Source organism: Olea europaea, chromosome 6 (assembly GCF_002742605.1).
Source record: "Olea europaea var. sylvestris chromosome 6, O_europaea_v1, whole genome shotgun sequence".
Classification (NCBI taxonomy): Eukaryota; Viridiplantae; Streptophyta; class Magnoliopsida; order Lamiales; family Oleaceae; genus Olea; species Olea europaea.
The window spans coordinates 9,028,383-9,052,106 of record NC_036242.1 but is presented as its reverse complement, the minus strand read 5'-3'; the positions used below and the strand labels follow the sequence as shown (position 1 = coordinate 9,052,106).

Genomic DNA, 23,724 nt, shown 5'->3' with positions numbered 1-23,724 from the left:
GAGCCCATATATCTCCAAAATCCTCATCAGTTGCATATAGTTCCTTTAAACAATCGAACCCAACTACTTCCGTACTAATTGTAGCTAAAAGAGATGCACGTCGACTTAATGCGTCTGCTACTTTATTCTGGCCAGATTTATGTTTTATAACAAAAGTAAATTTCTGCAAAAAGGTCATCCATCGAGCGTGCATTCGATTCATTATTTTTTGAGAATTAATAAACTTCAAAGCTTGATGATCCGTAAACAACACAAATTCTCGTTAAACCAAGTAATGTTCCCAATGCTTTAATGTTCAAATAACGACATAAAATTCCAATTCATAAGTAGTCCACTTTTGTCGTGGTTCACTAACCTTTTCACTGAGAAATTCAATTGGACGGCCTTCTTGGGACAACACTGCTCCAATGCCCATAACTGAAGCATCACACTCAACTTCAAATATTTTCTCGAAGCTAGGTAGTGCCAACACCGGTGTAGTGCATAACTTGTTTTTTATTGTCTCAAAACTAACTTCCTGTTCTTTGTCCCACTGGAATTTGCCCTTTTTAGGCAATCGGTGATATGTGCCATAATTGTACTGAACCCTCGAATGAAGCACCTATAAAAAGTTGCTAATCCATGAAAGCTCTGTACTTCTCGCACGTTTTAGGAGCTGGTCACTCGCGTATTGCTTTCATCTTTGTCTCATCAACTTGAATACCATCTTTTCCCACCATAAAACTAAGAAATAAAAGTTGGTCGGTCATAAAGCTGCACTTTTTGAGATTAATATACAATTTATTTTCCTGAAGGGCTGAAAAAACTTCTGTAAGATGTGCTAGGTGCTCATCTTCATTTTTGCTGTAAATAAGAATGTCATCAAAATAAACCACCACAAATTTTCCCACAAATGGGTGAAGAACTTGGTTCATCAATCGCATAAATGTGCTCGGTGCGTTCGATAGCCCAAATGGCATCACTAACCACTCGTAGAGACCATCTTTTATTTTAAAAGTTGTTTTCCACTCATCGTCAGGGCGTATTCGGATCTGATGACAGCCACTCCTTAAATCAAGCTTGGTAAATATCACTGCACCTTCCAACCTATCGAGCATATCATTGAGACGCAGGATGGGAAAGCGATACTTGATTGTTATTTTATTAATGGCACGACTGTCTATTCACATTCGCTAACTGCCATCCTTCTTTGGAATGAGTAAAACAGGAATTGCACAATGACTCATACTTTGGCGGATTAACCCCTTATCAAGTAATTCATTAACCTGTCGCTGCAACTCTTCGTGTTCTACTAGGCTCATGCGATAATGTGGCAAGTTAGGTAAACTAGCTCCAGGTGCCAAATCAATATGATGTTGGATATTTCGCATAGGGGGCAACTCGTTTGGTAACTTGTCGGGTGCTATTTTGGCAAAATCAGCAAGTACTTTTTGAACTTTGGTAGGAATCTGTATAGTTACTTCTGATGGACCTTTAACAACCAAGGCCAATACTGTGTGAGGCTCTTTTACTTGTTCCAAGAATTATGGGCCTGAGATGTTGGTAAAAAGTGGTTTCTCTTCCTTGATGGCAGGATTGGTTTCCACAGGTTGAGATTGTGGTACCAAAACGATCTTCCTATTTAACCACCAAAATATGAAAGTATTATCTCGTCCCTTATAAGTGGCATCAACATCATAGTGCCATGGACGACCCAATAAAATGTGACAAGCATCCATATCCGCCACATCACATATAATTTCATCTTTGTAATATTTTCCAATTGACAAAGGAACCTTACAAATCTCTAAAACTTGAACTTCCAAGCCCCTTTTAATCCATGCAATCTTGTATGGCGAAGGGTGTCTCTCGCCTTTACCACTGCTTTCGAAAAGACATTCTCACTGCTACCACTGTCAATGATCACATTGCATACCTTATTACGAACAGTGCATCGAGTCCTGAAGATCTTGTGTCGTTGCGAGGTATCTGACCTTTTTGGAGCAAGCAAAAGGCGTTGGATAATGCACGCCAATTCTTCCCCTGTATCTGCATCTACAACATCACCACCTTTATAATCATTGTCTTCAAGATTTTGCTCTTCCCCCACTGTCGTCTTCTTCTACAAAGTTAATAGATCGTCTGTTTGGACAGCTATTTGAAAGATGACTTGGTTGATTGCACCGGAAGCACTTTCCCAGATTAGGACGTGCATAAGGGTCATTATTGGCTCGTGGCTGTATGTGATTTCTGCCTTAGGTGTTAGATCGAACAGGAGCAGAAGTTCCTCTTTGATTTTGTGTTGAATTTTGGACTGGACTAGCATCCTTGTGGTTATTGTTGTTGTTATTTGAGGTTGTTGCACCCTTTGAAGTAGTATAAGTTTCTTGAATTGGTCGTCGAAAATTTCCTTGAGTACGGGCTGTAGTTCTATTCATCTGATTTTCCACTTTCATTGCTAAATTGACTGCATCTGTCATGGTCCAAATCTCTTGAAGGGCCAGTCGATCTTGAATGAATAATTTCAAGCCTCCTATATAACGAGCAATTAATTGAGCTTCAGTTTCAAACAAATTAACTCGAGCATTTAATCGATAGAATCCTCTGTATATTCATTTACTGTCCTGTTATTCTGTCGACAATTCTGATACTGCTGGTACAAAAATTGTTCATAATCCGGAGGAAGGAATCGCCATTGCAACAAGCGTTTCATCTTGGGCCAGGTTTGCACACGTTGCTTTCCTTGTCTTTGACGATTAAATTGTAATTGTTCCCACCATGCAGAAGCTCCACCTTTTAATTTGTACGCTGCTAGTTTAACTTGACTTTGTTCCGAAATATTTAAATAGTCGAAAAAATTTTCAACAATGTGGATCCAATCCAAAAAATCTTCAATATTTAATCGACCGTCAAAACTTGGCAAGTCCATCTTCATCTTAAATTCTTGAACATTGGGACCTCTATTGTTAGCCCTTGGTCGAAAATTTTCTTCTTCTTCGAATGAATAATCGAACCCACGTGGCCGTCTTTGTTGAAGACCCCTATCTCTTGGTTGCCGAACAAAATTAAGTCCTCGATCAAAATTACCTCTCCGGTCAAAATTAAATTGATGGTCAAAATTAATGCCTTGGTCAAAATTGTTGGCTTGGTCAAAATTGATTCCTCTTCCATAATCATCCAACCCGTCACGCTGGTTTCCAACATTGCGCCCAGTTTGACGAGGTTGTCCACCGGTTCCAGCAAACTCTCCCTCTCCTTCGCCCAAAACTTCTTGATGGTGTTCGCCGTCATCACTCCGGTCAAGGGGCCTTCTGTTCCGCCTTTCATAAACCTGTAAGGGTACGGGGATCGCTTCGTGGAAGTAACGATCTGCAACCGTATTTCTACGCACGCCACGCCCATCGGACCCTAGTCCATCACGCCTTGCGCCTCTTCTGCCTATCACTGGTCCTCCTTGCTGCCGGCGTGGGTTATTAACATGGGGTTGGCGTCGTTTACCCAAGCCTGGTTCATCGTGAAGGTGGACTACTGAGTGCGAATCCATGCCTACTGCAGCCCTTTGATTTCTTGCATCCAGGTAAACACCTTCTTCCTCGCTGTAATCTGATTCTTCTCCTTGTTGTCAGATTTTTGTCCAATTTGATTGTTTCTCCTTGGGTTCGAGTCTGTACTTCACAGTTAACGCAGTCACCAACTGCGTGAGATTGCGAAGAGCCTCGTCGATCCCCTCGATTCGTTGTTCGAGTTTGTTGAGCCTCCGTTCATCATCGACGGTCTGACTACCCCCAGTACCTTCGTCAGCCATCGGATTAAGGTGAATTCCTTGCTCTAATACCAATTTTGGTGCGGAAGCGTGTTTGAATTCTTGTAATAGAATTATAATGAAATAAATATGAAACGATATAGGAATAATTTGCTTTATTGATTGAATAATGAATAATTGATTGAAAATTGTACAATAGCTTCTATATTTATAGTCAGATTATTCCTATTCTTAACAGTACTAGAAAATTGAAATAAGGAAACTAGTGAACTAATATCACTTTATTCTAATTAAAACTCTCAATAAAATAAAAGTCCTAACACAAGAAAATAAACTCTTAGAAAATATAAAATATAATTGTAGTAGGAATCCTATTGTAGTTGTACTACATCATTTATAAAAAACTTTGTTGAATAACCTCTTAATTTTAAGTTAAGATAAAACCGAAATCGAGTGTTTTGAGTATTTTTGGACACAACATATAAGCTGATTGTCTAACGATAAAATTTTAATTGTTTTTTTCTTTATTAATATTGTTTTATTACTCACAAATCCTGCTTTAAGTGTAAAGTGGAATTGGAACTAGAAGAGCAATGGCTCAAAACTAAGCCACGTTTTGAAATTCATTCAATAAAAAATCTTTTTTCTTAAATTTATTTTTAACTATACATTTACACAATAAAAGTAATTTGCACATAAATTCAAAACTTTTACTACATTATAACCACACAATCTCTAAAAAAATTACTATTTCAAAACTCGTTTTTTCAAAAAAAATAAAAATAAAAAATAATAAAAATAATAATAATCATTAAAATGGATGTCCAACTTGGACTAACTAAGTTTAGCCTTGAATTACTATTGTAACGAAATTGGATATTAAGTTAAGCCAAACGACCCATTCTCGCAAGTGATCGCGCCTTCAAATGTCCCGGCGTGAGCCTTCCATGAATAAAATAATCCCAACCCCTTATGTGTGTATTGTGTCAATCCTACGGTCATCCATACATGCACTGTAGCTCAACCCTTGGATATTTTAGGTAAAAGAAGTACGTACAACCGCTTTATTAATAGTCAATTCCACGCGTCCGGCTGAAAACCTCTGTTTCCTCTTCTGTCTTTTTGCAAATTCCATTTAATTTATGCGGATCTTTCTTTTTCCAAATTCTTTCTGTATAATTTATCTAGAATAAATCGAAATTATTGATCAATATTGTTTAAGACATATTTGATGCAGATTTTTTATAATAAATTTTGTGAAAAGTTTTTTTTTTTTTTTTTTGGGGCGGAGGGGGGGAAAGGGGGAATGTATAATTAAAAGTATGAAAAAATTATGGGTCTAAATGCAAAATTATTTTATTAAAAGAATATGTGATTAAAAATAAATTTTAAATAATCTGTACCAAACAAGGACTTGTTGAATTGGGTATATACGCACATTTATTACTTGATCATAAAAATGTAGATAAAAAAAAAGAAAGAGAAATGCATTTTTCATCGAAACAATACAGAAATCTCACACGAAGATGAACCTCGTATGAATAAAATAGTGCAAAAAAAGGAAAAAAAAATGAAAAAATCTACTCCCTTTTTGTGTCTTCTCTGAAGGGGTTTTGTGAACCCTCCATCGGTACATAGTATGATGGAATGGACCATATGAGCACTGAAGCAAATTAGGATTTTGTTGAATTGATTCTTAGAAACTTTTATTCTACTGTGGGGCCCAGAACACAATTCCCAAAGAGCCCATTTGTTGGTTCCACAGCTTCAATTGCCCATAAAAGTGAGTTCTCAAAAGCAAGCAAGAGAGAATATAAAATGCAAGTGATCGCGCCTTCAAATGTCCCGGCGTGAGCCTTCCATGAATAAAATAATCCCAACCCCTTATGTGTGTATTGTGTCAATCCTACGGTCATCCATACATGCACTGTAGCTCAACCCTTGGATATTTTAGGTAAAAGAAGTACGTACAACCGCTTTATTAATAGTCAATTCCACGCGTCCGGCTGAAAACCTCTGTTTCCTCTTCTGTCTTTTTGCAAATTCCATTTAATTTATGCGGATCTTTCTTTTTCCAAATTCTTTCTGTATAATTTATCTAGAATAAATCGAAATTATTGATCAATATTGTTTAAGACATATTTGATGCAGATTTTTTATAATAAATTTTGTGAAAAGTTTTTTTTTTTTTTTTTTGGGGCGGAGGGGGGGAAAGGGGGAATGTATAATTAAAAGTATGAAAAAATTATGGGTCTAAATGCAAAATTATTTTATTAAAAGAATATGTGATTAAAAATAAATTTTAAATAATCTGTACCAAACAAGGACTTGTTGAATTGGGTATATACGCACATTTATTACTTGATCATAAAAATGTAGATAAAAAAAAAGAAAGAGAAATGCATTTTTCATCGAAACAATACAGAAATCTCACACGAAGATGAACCTCGTATGAATAAAATAGTGCAAAAAAAGGAAAAAAAAATGAAAAAATCTACTCCCTTTTTGTGTCTTCTCTGAAGGGGTTTTGTGAACCCTCCATCGGTACATAGTATGATGGAATGGACCATATGAGCACTGAAGCAAATTAGGATTTTGTTGAATTGATTCTTAGAAACTTTTATTCTACTGTGGGGCCCAGAACACAATTCCCAAAGAGCCCATTTGTTGGTTCCACAGCTTCAATTGCCCATAAAAGTGAGTTCTCAAAAGCAAGCAAGAGAGAATATAAAATGGCCTTCTAAAGAATATAGTAAAAGAGATGAGAATCATATTCCTTCGACCGACCTTATCTTTTATTCCTCAATTCAATTCTTTTTTTCTTTTTTTTTTTTTGGCATATTACTTGTCTCCTATTATAACTTGATCATAATCCAAAATCTTATGACAATTTTTATTAGTTGGGACATATATATTGATAAAGATTTCGGTTCATATCTTCATCTTAAATCTTTTTGTATAATTCATATCTTTGAGCGATATTTATTTGAATGATATCCTCAAGTAGATTGCTTGAGCTGCATATCTTTATAGTTTTCGAAGATTAGCGTGATTTTGTTGGACACGTGCAGAGAGATATTATGAATCATGCAACTCACAAAAGAGAATCTTGAGTTGCGATTTTATGTATCCTTTAAAGCTAAATTGCAATTAATTGGAGCTCACATTTTCATATCTAGGGGATTTACCTTGTGTATCTACACGGCTAAACTTAAGATATGACTCGATATTATTTATTGAGAATTGAGTTTCTATCTCAAAACGTCAACCCATTGGAAATAAACTGAATAATAACATCATAATTTCTAGCTATTGGGAGATATTTTGTTGGCACTTTTTCACTTTTTCTTTTTTTTGTTATTGAAAAAATTGACAATCATACATCCAATAACATGTGGCCACGCTATCTCACTAGATCATAATGTATTAGATTCTCTCTACACCGTCTCCAGTTGATGGACAAATTATTTAAGATACTAACGTCAAAGTTAAAAATTCGAGCACCTATTTTATAAGCTTGACAATTGGGCATGTTAGTGCAGCTTCTTCGACCATCCCCACAAAAATTAAAAAAAAAAATAAAAAAAAAAATAAAAATTAAATAATAAAGAGATATCCTGAAAACAAATCTCTAACAAAATATGCAAGCCTTTTACAACGTGTAAATAACAACATTCATTAATTATGTGTTGATAAAAGGGATGTATCACAACATTCAGTAAATGTACGTTATAGTTGGTTAACTCAATTGCAGGGGCGGACCCAGACCATTTGAACTGTGGGGTCAAAAAATTTTTTTTTTTAACAACGTATCATGAAAAAAAAAAATCGGTTGTTTACTGCTCATATTCGATATGTGCACTTTGGGAAGAAATCGTTGGATCATATGATATATTTATGGACTAAATAATGGATATGGACCATGTGATATGGATATAGATTTAGAATTTGGACTTTTTGAGACAGAAAATTAAGTTTTCAGCACAAAAAAAAAACAAAAAATTAAGTTTTCAGCACCAAAAAAAAAAAAAAAAAAAAATCAAAAAACTGTGGGGTCATTTGACCCCACATGACCCTATGTGGGTCCGCCCATGCTCAATTGGAATTTGACAACATTCTTGTTCTTTTTAAGAAGTACCTTTTCGATATTGTTTTCTTCACAATAGTATTACTTGTTTCGAGGAGTTGCAAACAATGTTTGCTTTTAGATGATCATTTGAAAAAAAAAAAAAAACACATTCATATTTATCATTAAGAATCTAATAGACAATTTGGTACCAAATTTGGTCATTTTTACTGGAATTATGAGGGCTAGACACTTTTAATTGACAAGCATGAAATTGGACATTTTTGTAAATTCCCTATTTGTTTTTCCAAACATACGATGGCCCTATCAATCTTTACACGACCAATTATGTGTTGTAAAACCTCTTTATATATGTGTGCGAGTGCAAATAGGCCCCCACTCACATGCACAAAAATCCCATCAAACCATAGAAATCACTTCTTTCTCTCATACACACGCAGGCCTCTCTCGAAAACCATGGAGAAGATGAAGAAATCCCAGATTCTGAAGCTTTTTCTGATATCAGCTCTGTGCATTATAGCACCACTTATATCCACATCGTTCAGACCTAAATATCTCTACCTCATCGTCAACATTCTCATCTTCGCAGTTGGAGCAGAATCTGGGCTTGCTTCTTTTTTCCTTGAAGCCCCAGAAAACAAGAAACCTGCACAGAAATCAATATCAGAGGTTTATCCCGATAATGAAACGTGGACCACCATCTCAAACAATGGAATTAGCAGTCTAGATCATTCTACGAACAAACCGGTTAAGGTTTTCGAAAAATCATCATCAGAGAAAATTGCTGATACGGTGAAGGTACAAAACGTTTTAGACAAATCTCCTTCGACTCCAAGCCTGTTTTTTATTGGAGCTGCCGAAGAAGATTGCACTGAAGAACACAACGATGATGACAATGGAGAGGAGACTGGGGAGCTTAGTGAGCAGGAATTATATCATAAAGCTGAGACATTTATTGGAGACTTCCATAATCAGTTGAAGATGCAGAGAGAAGAATCATGGAAGAAACTTCGTGATATTTATCAAAAAGCCTTTTGAACACCTTTGAATTTACTGGTTTTAATTTTATTTTCTTTGGTCTGTTGGTTTACATATGGGGTTATATATAATTACTGGTGGACTAGCTTGTTGGATATATAGCATAATTTAGATTAGTAGTGTCATTGTACAGTACTGTAATTATATGGAATTTAATGGATTAATATTTGTGGTTAATCACTGGTTTAATGCTATCAGATACTAGAGGATATTATTGTTACGATTTGTTGATGATTAAAAATGATGTAGTAAGATCAACTTAAAGAAATTTAAACAAAGTAATAATTTTATTGGTGGACAGAAAAAGCTTGTGTGTATATATACTGGAAATTTGCTTAGTTGAGTATTATAGAGAATTTAATCAGCTTGGTCCATTTCGTTCGATCTTTTCTTCCTTGCATAGGCCACAAATTAGGGTTTACTATTCCGGCCTTTTCAAGCTACAATGTCCGACCTAGTGATGCGTGATTCTGCCCTGTTTGGAGGTTTTTCATTGGCTGGGGAGTTCGGCATAACTCACCACTAAATGACTCAACGGTAGAATAATAAGTGATACAATCTATTCTGATTTAGCCACAATTGTATTATTTAGTTATCGTCCCAATCTTCAAGTAGTCACGTTCTACCAATGCTTAGCTAGTAAGACCTACATATTTCTTAATAAGTCACTGCAATGGCTCATCATGACGCCTTAGTCATAACCTGCTACCTTGGTCTTTGTTGCTTTTCCTTGATTGGAGGTGACAGCAATATTGACATCATAGAGGACACGCCTTCGCTATTGATTGGTCACAAAAGGTGGTGTTGATGTCGTGGAGAACGTCTCTCATTTAATCATGATGATGTTTCCTTATGAAACCTCCAGTTAGCCGGCCTGCGAGGGTAGGTTCCAAGGCCGGTCCTGTGCTGTCGGGGCCCTGAGGCGAACTTTATAAATTAAGTCCCCCTCCTTAGGAAAAAAAATTTGTATTATGCGTTTCCTTTTTCATTTTTTGAGTTCTAGACTCATATTTAGGAGGCACCATGGTATATGACTACGTGCGTCTATGCAATTGATCATTCGATTAAATCTAACAAAAGTCAATATAACCCGACAAGGGTGCAATACTACAATGCAATCATATAAGCCGACAAGACTTCAAACATTTCCTATATATTTAATAGTTTATAAATAAGCAAGCAAAAGCCATTGCTCACCTGAGAAATAGGATTTGAGCAAAAATTATGTAATTACACGTAGGACCTATAGCAGAAGAAAAAGTTTATAGTCAACACATTTCTCTCTCTCTCTCTCTCTCTCTCTCTCTCTCTAAATACACGAGACAAAAAAAAATGTAATGATCACAGGTTCAGAGCATATTCATGTATATAAATGTCTAAAGATCATAGTCAAGTGCAGGCTAATTAGATTGTAATACTCTATTCGGAATTTCATAACAGAACATAAAATGCACATTAAGTTATTCACTTATCATATAGTGAGAACTAACCTTAGCAAATACTGCGACTATTTTGGGGAGATATTGATTGTTGGGACCCAGAAGTTCCCTGTCGGACCTATAAGAGGAAAACAGATCAATATACAGAAATGAAGGTCTTTAGCAACAAGTTTGGTTTCCAACAATGCCAAATTAGAGCCATCTCCATTGTCTACCTCTCGACCATTGTGCACAGCTGCTCATGAACAACTTTTGCTTCAATAAGATCACCTTTTATAGGTAAGCAGCTCAACCAGGCAGGAACTACCTGCTAGTAACATTCGGCCATAAGAATTTGACAAAATGCATGAAGTAACAGGAAATTGAGTAATGAAGACACATCTCTATTCACAGAAGATAACTCTTCCAGAATGATTTGACGTCAATTTTCTCTGAATAATTATTTATGCTTCTCCCCATTATCAATTATTTATGCTTCTCCCCATTAATCATTATCATCAGATTTATCAAAGCATCTTCAATCTTGATTATGCACATATTTATTTTAATTTCGTAATGATGAAAATAAAAAACAACATAAACAAAAACAAAACATAAAAAGAAAGACAAGAAAACAAACAAGAAGAAGAAAGGCTCACATGGTAGCAGAAGGTAGTGGTGAAGACTGAAGGGCTGAGGTCGACATCGGCGACTCGCCGGCAACAAGCGGGTTACAACCAATTCACTCAGCGACTCGGCGTTGGGCTGCGCAGTGTAGGGAGAATTAGGTTTGTTTTGTCCAAATTATCTTCTATGTTGGAAACGATTTCACTTAAGAGGCATATGGGCTATATGGGCCATGGATCTATGGCTATATTGATGGGCCTATTTAAAAAAAAAAAAAAAAAAAGCCTCAAGCAAAAAAAAAAAAAAATTTAGCCCAAGTTTATCGTCTTCCTCTTCAAGCTTCCCATCTGCAATCACCTGCAACAATGGCGATTGGCCACTATCTTCCCTCTGAACCTGTAAATTATGCATCGCCACAGTATGTCAGTGACCGTGGGGAGATGAAAATTATTTCTTCTTCCAGTTTTTTCATTTAATTGCCAAAAAAAAAAAAAAATGTTATGGCGAAGTGAGGCCCCCTACCAGTTGAGGCCCTGAGGCGCAGGCCTCATCTACCTCACCTCAGGACCGGCTCTGGGTCACTAGGTTCCAATGTCCGACCTTAAGCACTAACCTATCTTTCACTTTCTTGACAAATGAACTCTTTTGACTGTCTTAAAGTGGATCCTCAAATGGTCCGATGTGGTCTTACAGATCGATCACCAACAGAATTCCTGTAGCTATATTGCATAGTAGGTATGGCTTACAATTGAACAAAAATCGAGCAGCCAATATGTGCTGTTGTAACAAAAATGTCATTTTGAGTGTTAATTGGAGGGGGGTGGGGTGGGTGTTTGATTCTCATGTTTCCTAAAATACATTTTTCTCTCTATTCTTTTCAATCACATACTTTATCAAAATAATATTACACACGCATATCAAAAACTTTTCCTTTTTTTAACCACATATTTTTCATCAATGTACTATTCCAAATACATTCTTAAAAAATAATGGGGCTCAAACACCCCCTTAATGTTTTTATTTAAGTTAATTTTGTAGCTAGCATGCAAGCTTAAGTATGTAGTCAATAAGTCGATGCTTGTAATGTAAAAATAAAATGGTGTGTGTGTGTGTGGGGTGCAATACTAAACTAGATATAGAGCATGTTTGGGAGTGATTTTGAAAATTGATTTTTTGACCGTTAGGAAAAAAGTGGGGTCCACCTGTGAGAGAAGAAGTCAAATATGACGGATGAAATAGTGAAATAATGGTAAAAAAGTCAAATTTTTAGGTCAAAAAATCGGGTCCAAACAAGCCCATATTAGAAAGACCCTTTAAAAATTTATCAATTATTTTAAAGTCAAAATGATTGGATATGGATGAAATAGTATACGAGGAATTACAAATGTAACTATTAAACACTCGTGACATGCACATAATCTTGAATGACGTACGCAATTTAATATGTATTTCAAAAGTTTTCATTTGAAACTCAATGACGTAATTAAGAGCCCGTTTGTCCTCCATTATTTGAATTTATAATGGAAGAATAGTAATTTTTTTAAAGATTGTGTGGTTGAAAATTTTCGATTTCAGTGTAATATTATTTTATTGAAAATTGTGTGATTGAAAATAGGACGGAAAAAAATTAAATTAAATTGAAAAGCTTTAAAGGGGCCAAACGGGGGCTAAAGTATACATGTCAAGTTTTTAACTCTAGTTACTCTAGTTACTAGAATTTAATTTACTAATTGCAGTAAAAAGCCAATACAAACACAGCTCAAGTAGTAAAAACCTGAACCCAAATTTGTTAAGAGGATCTTCAAAAGATTTTTGAAACATGAGATGCTCTCTATTTTAAACAGCAAATCTTTAAAATCATGCTCCAAGAGATTCTTTAAATTAACATTTTAATTTAGAGAATGAGTCTGGTTCTCATATTTGGAGAGCTAAACTCACTCTCTATAATTAAATATATTCAAAGTATTTTAATTTTCTATATAGGAAAAATGATGCAATAATCTAGAGAAAAACTAGTTAAAATAAAAGATAGAGAAATATAATAAATATTTTTTCGGAGTAGTAAAATTAAATGTTAAATATAAAGTGAGTGTTGGAGTGTTTCAAAAATTTTACTCTCTAGATTTATAGATATCCTTTAAATGATAAAATATGCCCTTTAAAAATAAAGAGTCTATTGGAGATACTCCAATCCTTTTTAGAAATATTACATGAAGGACTAAGATAACGAGTTGTGTTGAGAATTAGAAACCATAATTCTACATCATTAAAAGCAATAAAATTGTAGTAAAAAAAAAGATACAAAAGAAAATGCAAGATTTATAGATATTCCCTCTATATGAAACTACATTCTCATCTGCTGTTAGAGCAATTTACTATGGTGAAATAAAAGTTTCAAGAGAAAAATCGTACAAATATTTTCTGTAACCTCTTTTTTTTATGATAATTATAAAATTCGTGTAAAAACTCCATACAATGATAATAATTAGGTTCCATAACTTAACAAATTATTCACAAATTATTTGTCACAGACAATATAATTAAGATCAATTTTGTGTTGGTATTGGTTATATGTGTGAAAAATGTATTATGTTGAATCAACAATATTATCAAATAAAGGCTTAATTTAATTTATTTTATTCATATTAAATCCGACGTATTAAACACTTTCATACTCATGAATTGAAATCTTCACAAATATGGAGGCTGCAAAATTGGGCAGTCGACTTTGACACTTAGAGGCATAATCCTCAGAATTCGGGATTTTCTTTTCCTTGCCACTAGAACTTGGTGGACCACTTCAATAAATATTTATTTCCCTTTTTTAATCTTAGTTAAAGTAGCAGAGCCAATTTTTGGCTTTTGCATGAAGGATTCACATGATAAGTCATCAAGAAAAAGACTTGGTAATAGGCACACAACTGCAATTAATTTGTTTTGGGGAGATTTTCTTAAAATAATTTTTTATCACTTATTTTATGGGACGTTTTTTCTTTTTGATCACACATTATTTAAAAATATATATTTACTTGGAACGCTGCGCTCACCAAAAATCTGACCTTACTTGTCAAAGATGCACCTTATTCTTTTGTTAGAATGGTCGAACAATGCAATTTATTTGGGATTCTGTGCAAATATCCTTATTTGTTAATTCATTTTTGTATCATAAATTGGTAATTATCGCGGATATATTCCATTGAAATTGACAAAGATTTTTTCATTTGGAATTTTGTTCTTTTTATCACAAAATGTGAAGTCCCTTTTTATATTTTCTTGAGTGTGGTGTGAGAGAAAAACAATTGACATTTTTAACTTTCTTTTTGTTTTCATATTTAAATCCTGTGTACCGTGTAAGTTGTGGCATGTGAGGGCCCAAATGTAAAGGGCCCATGGATCCATCCTTATCCTACTTTTTGTGTAGGGAAAATGACCCAAAATCCTACATCTAAAGTGTACTATTCAAAAATAAGATGAAGTAATTTTAAATTGTGATAATTAAAATTCATTAAATTAATTAATATACATTTATTAAATTACATTAGTCTTCCTAATTTCTCTCCAAAAGATAATGAGCATGTTTAGTACAGCTTAAAATCCAATTAAAATTAATTTTTTGACCGTTATTTCACTATTCCAGCTGTCATTTTTTAATTCTTCTCTCACAGGTAAAACTCATTTTATCTCTAACGGTCAAAAAATTAATTAACAAAATCCCTATCAAACAAGCACAATATCTCTCTACAACCGATTCTTTAACTCTCTCTTTAACATACAAATACCTCTTTCTCTCTACAGCTTCCATTCATCGTGGTCAGGATCGTACAATTCCCACTTATCGTCGCCAGTGACGTAATCGTCAAAAAACGTCCACTTGCTTCTATACACATACGCGTATCTCTATGTATTGCTGTCTTTGCGTGTGTTGAAGAATTTTTAATATGATAAGTTGTTTGGAGTGGGTACTGGAATTTTTAATATTATAGAAGTAATTGGTGACCCATTTGCCATTTTAGGTAAGAATTGATTACATGTATGTGAATATGAAGAATTCTCAATTAGTGATTCATTTACCATCCCTATAAGAATTTTTGTTGCAGAATTAATATTATCATTTTTGACTTGGGGAATTTGTAGATCTAATTTTTTAATGTGTATGCGTGCAGATATAAGAATGGAAACGACGCCGATCTGTGTGTATTGTGATCATACTGTTGTAGTGGTTGGTGGTGGTGATCAATGTGTGGTGCGTTTCGAGGCAGTGGTGGTAAGATGATACCAAGATTTTTTGGTGGTGCTGGTGGTGGTAGAATGGAATTGGTTGGATGAAGAGTGGTTGTGGCCAATTATAGGGTTATTGAGTGAAAAGAATGAATAAATTAAATAATATGAGACTGAAAAATCTGATGATTAAATTTGTAATTATGACCTATAATTTGCGTATTTATGATCGATAAATAAGTTATGATTAATTAATTAAATAAATTGTGACCCAAAAATAACTTGTGGCCAATTACTTTAATAATTTGTGAGTTATAAAATTTGTGATTTATAATTGAAAAATAAGTCGAAACTGTTATAAAAGTGAAGAAAAAAGAAGATAACAGAGAAAAGTAAATAGACTTGTGTGTATTTTATTAAGAACCAAAATCCTGTATTTATAGGGCAAAATCAGGGATACAAAAGTAATAATTTCTAAGGTTGTAGGAGTATAATTGTCATTCACTTCTAAATTCTAATAAACTTACCTTTTACAACACCCCTTCTTGAATGATATATTATAAAATATCTGTCTCGTTAAAACCTTATTTGATAAAAATCCAATGGGAAAAAAAATCAAAACGAAGGAAAAAAGTACAGTTATTTTGGAGTACTAAAAATAAATGTTATCTCATTAAAACCTTGCTAAGAAAATCCAGTGGGATAAAACCTAAGTCTACTCCTTCTGATATTGATCACTGAAAATCTTTGAGTCGACGCATTTCAATCTCATGAACTAATTTCTCGAATGTAGATGTTGGTAGTGTTTCTGTGAATAAATCGGCCACATTGCTACTTGAGAGAATTTGTTGGATATCAATGTTACCATTCTTTTGAAGCTCATGTATATGATAGAATTTTGGAGAAATATGTTTCGTCCTGTCACCTTTGATATAACCTCCTTTGAGTTGTGCAATACAAGCTGTATTGTCTTCATACAAAATTGTTGGAGTTAACTCGCATGATGTATGGATATGATGGGTCATGTTTCTCAACCACACACATTATTGGTTTGCTTCATGAATTTCAATAATTTCAGAATGATTAGAGGATGTTGTTATCAAAGATTGTTTCACGGATCACCATAATATTGCTGTTCCTCCATGTGTAAACATATATCCTGTTTGTGATTTAGCTTTATGTGGGTTATAGAGATAACATGCATCTGTATGTCCCACTAAAGCGGATCCTAAAGAAAAAGTTATGTCAAGTCGAGTGCAATTTACAAGATAATTTAATGCTCAAATTGCACTAAGGTATAGTTTTCTGAACCAAGAACCTTTTCTCCATCTTCAAGTGGACGAAATTGATCATTTTTCACATCGAAAGATCGATCAACTATGGTGATATCAGTGGATGTACATTATCCATATAAATGTGTTTTAAAACTTCTTTTTGTATACATAGATTGATGAACAAATAATTTTTCTGAAAAATGTCTAATTTGCAACCTAAAACAAAATTTGATTTTTCCCAATTTTTCATCTCAAATTCATTTTTCAAATAATCAGCGGCTTTGTTGAGCTCTTCAAAAGTTCCAATTAAATTTAAATCATCGACTATAATTGCAAATCTAATATTTGTTTTCTTTATGAAAACATATGGGTTAACAAGGTCATTTTCATAGCATTCATTCAACAAATATTCGCTAAGACGATTATATCACATATGTCCAAATTGTTTTAATTAATATAATGATCTAAAAACATGGTTCTCAGGCATGTATCATTTGAGTTATGCTTCAAGCATATTAAATCTTTCAAAGATAACATTAATAATCAGATCAGTTGACTATCACGTATTTCAAATTTTATGTATCATCAAGATAACATGATATAGACTCGTGATTTTATCCATGACAATATTTGTGAAATTCACTATGTTGAGAGTCGTGTATTACACAATATACTTCATTTTTCTCATTTACTTTTCGTAAAAGTATATACCTTTAGATTTTCGAACTACAGGTCCAAAAATTTTGTGTTTATCTAGTAAATTCAATTTAAGATGGCGTCTCCTTTTATTTGGCCAAACATTATTTCGATCGATATATTTCGACGAATTTATTTTGATTCCTCGCGATTCACATATGATACTATATATCATGTACAAATTTGTTGTCGACAACTTTTTCTTTTCTCGTTCGATTCTATTTCTTTTTCCATAGTGATATAATTTATTTAGATATCTTAATTTTCAACATATCAGGTACCTGAACCTCTTTTAGGGTTTTATAATTTGTTATGTCTAAATACTCATTAAGAATATATGCCTACTTAATGAAACCACCTTTGCTAATTGCTCCATTTTCATTTGAAGATTTTTGTATTAGAATCGAACACCATCACGCTTTATGCATGCTGTATATATATCAAATATATCGCTAACAAATTGTCCCCTAAGGCATCAATTCATGTTGGAGCATTAAAAATTAGTGCGCGAGATATTGTTGATCTCTTTGATCAATAAATGCATATAAATAAATTATCTTTCGAACTTCTGGTTCGAATGATATTTATCGAGGATTTAAATGATGATCCATTTATACATTATTTTCAACTTCTTAATTCCTCCCATAATGTTGAGAGAATTGTCCAATTAAATTGACAATCATTTTTTCAATGTTATAAAATATCGCCCATTTTAAATAATAGTTCAAACTACGTACTTATTCTCAGCATTCTTTATTTTCCAACTCAGTGTATTGTGGTGTTCAATTTTTACATATACTACATCATAAAAAATAATTAGATGCAAAAATTAGGATCTGACCATAAGCTAATTATAATATGGAGAACTGTGATTTTGACATGATGCGTAATAGAATTCCCTAAATAAAAATTGGAAATAATTTTATTCTCAATTAAATTAATTCAAGACATTTAACAAACAATAGTGTTAAACCATTTATCATCGACATCTCAACTAACACTTATTAAAATATTGAGATTTATGCCCACTAGCGTTAACAAGACATAGTCTTAATTATATAATCTGAAAATTATGATCATAACTTGAGTAATAATTTCGCAAAATTTTAGGTCGCGAACACTATGCAATCATTTAATATTTGTTACAAATAATATTTAGATGGTTAATATGGTGGGTGATAGGGCCCCATATATCACCCTAAATAATTTTCAGAAATATAGGACATTCAATCCCTAATTTAGTTAGCGATGCTTAATGATCAATTGTTAATAAAGACAACAAATAATATATATGAATTCATTTGATTGAAAAATCTTCTAATTTTTCATTTAATATCCATTAAAATTTTAACTTCGCATCATTATTGATCTAGTGATGGTCCAACTTATCATGTCAAATAATAAAATCAAATTGAACTTTTGGTTCAATATAATATGTAATTCAATCATTTAATCTCCAAGAATATGATTAAATATTATATAATCATATATAATTCAAGTAGTCAAACTAATCAATGTTCTAACGACATTAGTTATATATTTTCTTTCACGGATAAACATGAATTCTAAATAATATATTTTCCAAAGCATGTGCTGCTTTAAAAGCACGTTATATTATTATTATTATTATTATTGCTCATTCAAAAGTAATATGTCAGTATTCTTCTGGAATATTGAAAATTACAATTCAAGCTCTTCGCGAGCAATCAAATATTATAATAATGAATTATACAATACTTTACTCTTCGAGTGTAAAAATATAATTTACGTTAGATTATATGTAATTATACTTTTCGAGAGTAAGTAAGATCTAACTATAGTATTAATGAAAATTAGAATGTGCTATTTTGAGATCACATTATATTTATTATTACTTTTTCAAGAACAATAGATCAACATACTTCTAAAATATAGAAAATTTTAATGTCATGCTCTTCAGGAGCAATAACATATTATTGTTTACAATAATAATTATGTAAGGATTTACTTTTCAAGAGTAAAAACATAATTTTATATTAAATTTTATATCATTATGCTCTTTAAGAGTAATACAATCTGACAAGAACATCAATATCTAAATATGTATGCAGAAAAGTGGATACGTAAATAATTAGAATAATTCAATTCGTGATTTATTCTTCAGGAATATTGAAATTATAATGTCATATTCTTTTGAAGTAATTAATATTCTTTTTTAAAATATTAATAATATTGTGTTTCTTCAGAAATACCAACACAACTTTTTTTTTATTATATAAAATGTGATTTTTTTGGGAACACAATGAGATATATGATCTTTAAGAGCATAAATACAATATTCTTCTAGAATATTGATATTAACGATTCATTCTACCTTTCAAGCTAAATAATAAAATTTATGCCCTACATGAGTAATAATGAAATATTCGTCTTAAATATTTATATAACGTGTGTTGCATTTCTTCAAAAATATCAACATTATATTCGTTTAAAATAACTATAATTTAAATTATGCTTCTTCAAAAGCATTGAGTCAATATTCTTTTGGATTATTGAACTTGCAATACCATACTCTTTATAAGCAAGTAATATTCTTCTAGAATATTAATAATGTTGTGCTACTTCAGGAGCAACAACGAACTATTTATAATAGATAGATATACAATTAATATTTTTCTGGAATATTAACTAAAATGTTGTGCTACTTTTGAAACAACAAGATGATAAATTTCTAATTTGAAATTCATAGAATAATATCTAGAAATATTTAATTACCATATATACATAATATGAATTTATATAGAAAAATTAATTAACAAACATGCATTAAGAAAAAGAATCTCCTTATATAGAAGTTAACAAAATTGGCCAAATAATTTATTGGCTAAATTTTTTATCAACATGCAAAAGATACTAAACATGCATATAAATTTCATATATATAGAAATTAAAGATAGAACTAATATATAACAGATTTATAAGACAGAGTTAATACTGAATAATATGTGAAAAAATGATCGTGCATAAATAAAAAAAAGTGAATTAATATGTGTTCAGATTACACATACAAACGTGAATTAGAATTAATATGCATGTCGATAAAATGTAGAGAAGAAGAAGCAACATCGTATGATGTATATGTATATTGAAATATTTCACATGCTACCAAATTAATTTTGGTACACGTGAAAAATATTCACGCATATAAAAATTATTACGTTCACTAAACTTTGAAAAATTAAGTTATCGTACTGATAATGTGTTATAAAAGTGAAGAAAAGAGAAGAGAACAGAGAGAAGTCAATAGGCTTGTGTGTGTTTTATTAAGAACCAAAATCCTGTATTTATAGGGCAGAATCGGAGATACAACAATAATAATTTTCAGGACTGCAGGGGTATAATTGTCATTCACTTCTAAACCATAATAAATTTACATTTTACAAGAGAAACCAACCAATTTGATAATTTTTGATTGAAAATTTACTTATAATCAATTAATTTTATAATTTGTAACCACGAAATAAGTTGTGATATTTAAAATTTGTGATTTATGATTGAAAAAAGTCGTGATCTATTAATCTATTATAAAATTTATGATTTGTGACAAAAAAATAAGTCTTGATCAATTAATTTCATAATTTGTGACTTTTAAATAAGTTATAATTTACAAAATTTGTGGTTTGTGATCGATAAATAGATTGTTCCTATAACATAGGTCTTTGATTAATGTAATTTGTAGTTAGGCAATAATAGGTCACAGTAAGATAACAACATGCCACAATAAATGCATTAGGGGGCACAAACATTCGTAGTGGAAACAAACCTGATCATAGACAGTTACATATAACACAAACTTTGTCGCATAGAGTCACAATTAACGCATAAATATCACAAATAGTCATAATTAACATAGAAGTGGTCACGCCATTTTCACATATTAGATCACAAAACACTATTAACACAGATATGGTCACATACATTTATAATTTAGATAGTACTGATCACATATAGTCAAAGTTAAAATAGAACAAGTTACAAATGGGCACATTTAAGACAAACATGATAATAGACAGTCACTTTTAAGAAATACCTGATTGCGTACAATCAAAGTTAAAATAAACTTGGTCACAGATACTTATATTGAAGACATACCCAGTTATAGTTATTAATCACTTACACATGTCTGGTTACAAACATTTAATGTTATAACAGACCTGGTTGGTTAACAAGAGACGATCAACCCGAGTAATTTTACCAACAATCTAGAGATTGAAGCTAAAACTCTGTCTCAATAGTCATATTATATATAGAACCCACTTTATTACAACAATATTTTCCAGTGCAGCTGGATTCAACAACCCAGGACGAGGTCTTATATTGTTCTTCTAAAATGATTTCAATTTTCCATTTCAACATTTAATTTTCGAGATTCTTTACTAGGAAGTAAGGTAAAAATAAAAATAAAATGGGGAATATAAACTTAACAAGCAACAAATAAGGAATTAACAGTATGAAATGAGCTCAAAATGCAATTAGATTCATTAAAACCCATCCCATATACCGAAATTACAAATTATTATGAATAGCTAGTACCATCAAAATTATTTGCAGGCCTTCCCAAGAATACTCCCAATGGCACAGAATCCTCAACATGCCCATCTCTTCTATTTTTACCATTGTAAAAGGAAATTGTATTATGTATGGCTATCATCACAAATATTCATTTGTTTTAACTTCTCAAACTTAAACTTCAGCCTAATCTGCAAATACAGCTTCACTTCAACTTCATAAATCCCTGAATTTTTCTCTATGAAAGTTTGAAATCTCTTCATTTTCTAGTAAAACCAAGTTCTGTCCTATGAATTGCTCAAAGAATCAATGATTGTAATCTTTTGCTTTCATAAAATGCCATAACTTCGATTCGACCATATTAAATACTAACGTGCTTGTTAGGGCTTCGAATTGTCAAGGAATGTCAGTATTTGCTTTGGGCACATTCAATTGGTCTGCCGACGAGCTTCAGCTTGACGAAAAGAATAAATTTCAAGTTTGTCGACTATATTGTGACTTTATTCTTTGATTTTGGCTTAACATTAAAGATTTAGAGTGTGTTTGATTGACATGAAAAATATCACCTAAAAAAGAAAATATTTTCCTTTTTTTGTGGAAAATAAAAACCACCTCCACCCAAAGAAAATGTTTTCCTTAAAAACAAGAAAAATTAGGCATATTTTCAAAAGTTAGAAAATATTTTCCATGAAAAAAATTAGCAATCAAACACCTCAAGAAGGAATTTGGGTGGAAAACTGATATTTTCCATGGAAAATAAATGTAATCAAACACTCTTAGGGAAAATTTGCAACGATTTTGGAAATCGGGTTTATAGAGAGAAATATGGTGTTAGCCTGTGAGAAGGAGAGTGATAAATATCTTTTAAATATGGAATAATTCCTATTTTGTAGGATTTATTTTAAACTACATTTTATCCTAATTTAGATTATATTATATGTTATTATATTGCTTTTAGCACCTGAATTTTGGAACTATTTTATAAAATTATTAATTATGAAATATGATTCTTACACTCTAGTAGTTGTGTATTTTTCCCCTTTGTGGGAGTCCTAACAAAATGGCCTTTAAACTATTGAAGGGTCATTTTTTATTGAAGTACTGAGTTTTATCAAGTTGAAACCCAAATGACCCGTTATATTTTGGGCTCAGTCTTTCATGTAAAAGAACTGGGCCAAATAGGCATGAAAATACCCGTAACCAATAATTGGAAAATAACAAACATAAAGTTGACTATACAATCTGTATTTCATTATTGAGGCTTTCGAGCGGACCCCGGGATATAATCCTAATCGAACATAAATCAAAATAAAATTTTTTATGCAACGACTAATCATGACATAACACTTGACAGAAAATTTCACTTATCACTCCTCATATTTCTCAATACATAGGTAATTTGCACTCATGAAGTATGTGAAATCTTTCACCAAAAGGTAACGTTATGTCTAGTTGTTTTTTCCACACTCAAAGTCGAAATTTGAGTTGAGCATCGGAGTGCAAAAGTCATCAGATCATCCCCAGTTCAACGACCTTGTAGCATACTGTCCCATTTTTATTTCTATACTTGTTTTTGGGAATTTGTGTTGTTTTATTAGATGGGTTTAATCCATATTCAAAGGGAGATGTTGCCAAAAAAATAAAATAATAATAATAATAATAAAATTGTCTAATCATGTCGTCTCAGTTATTTTCACAGGCCAACCATAAAGCCTCCTCATATGTCTAAGGTTGGCTTGTGAGCTCTTCTTCCTTATATTTTAGAGGTAAGTGGTAAATCCTCATCCACAACCATAAAGCCTCCTCATATGTCTAAGGTTGGCTTGTGAGCTCTTCTTCCTTATATTTTAGAGGTAAGTGGTAAATCCTCATCCACTTCATGCCGGCTTATACTTTAGAGGCTAATCATAAGTCATCAAATATTTGAAGTTAGCTTATATTCAAAAGCTAATAGTAAGTCTTAACACACCCAAGGCAATCTTGCATGCATTCGACCTTACTTATACTTTTTAACAAACACCAAGTACATAAATGTAAAAAAAAAAAAAAAAAAAAAAAAAAAAAGTTAAACCCAAA

General features: G+C 32.3%; 1 protein-coding gene and 1 long non-coding RNA gene across 2 annotated transcripts in view; both read right to left on the bottom strand.

Moving 5' to 3' along the window:
- Positions 1 to 1,172: 1,172 nt before the first annotated feature.
- LOC111395118 lies at positions 1,173 to 1,718 on the bottom strand. The gene is made up of 2 exons (XM_023021128.1): positions 1,532 to 1,718; positions 1,173 to 1,471 (listed from the first exon to the last, which is right to left on the bottom strand). The coding sequence occupies exons 1-2, from the start codon at positions 1,716 to 1,718 to the stop codon at positions 1,173 to 1,175; spliced, it is 486 nt and encodes a 161-aa protein (XP_022876896.1).
- Positions 1,719 to 10,434: 8,716 nt separating this feature from the next.
- Positions 10,435 to 23,724, bottom strand: part of LOC111396481 — a 13,994-nt gene continuing 704 nt past the window's right edge. Inside the window, exons 2-3 of the long non-coding RNA XR_002703013.1 lie at positions 21,850 to 21,851; positions 10,435 to 10,616 (exon numbers count right to left, since the gene is read on the bottom strand). This is a non-coding gene — a long non-coding RNA (uncharacterized LOC111396481). The remainder of the gene's footprint in view (positions 10,617 to 21,849; positions 21,852 to 23,724) is intronic.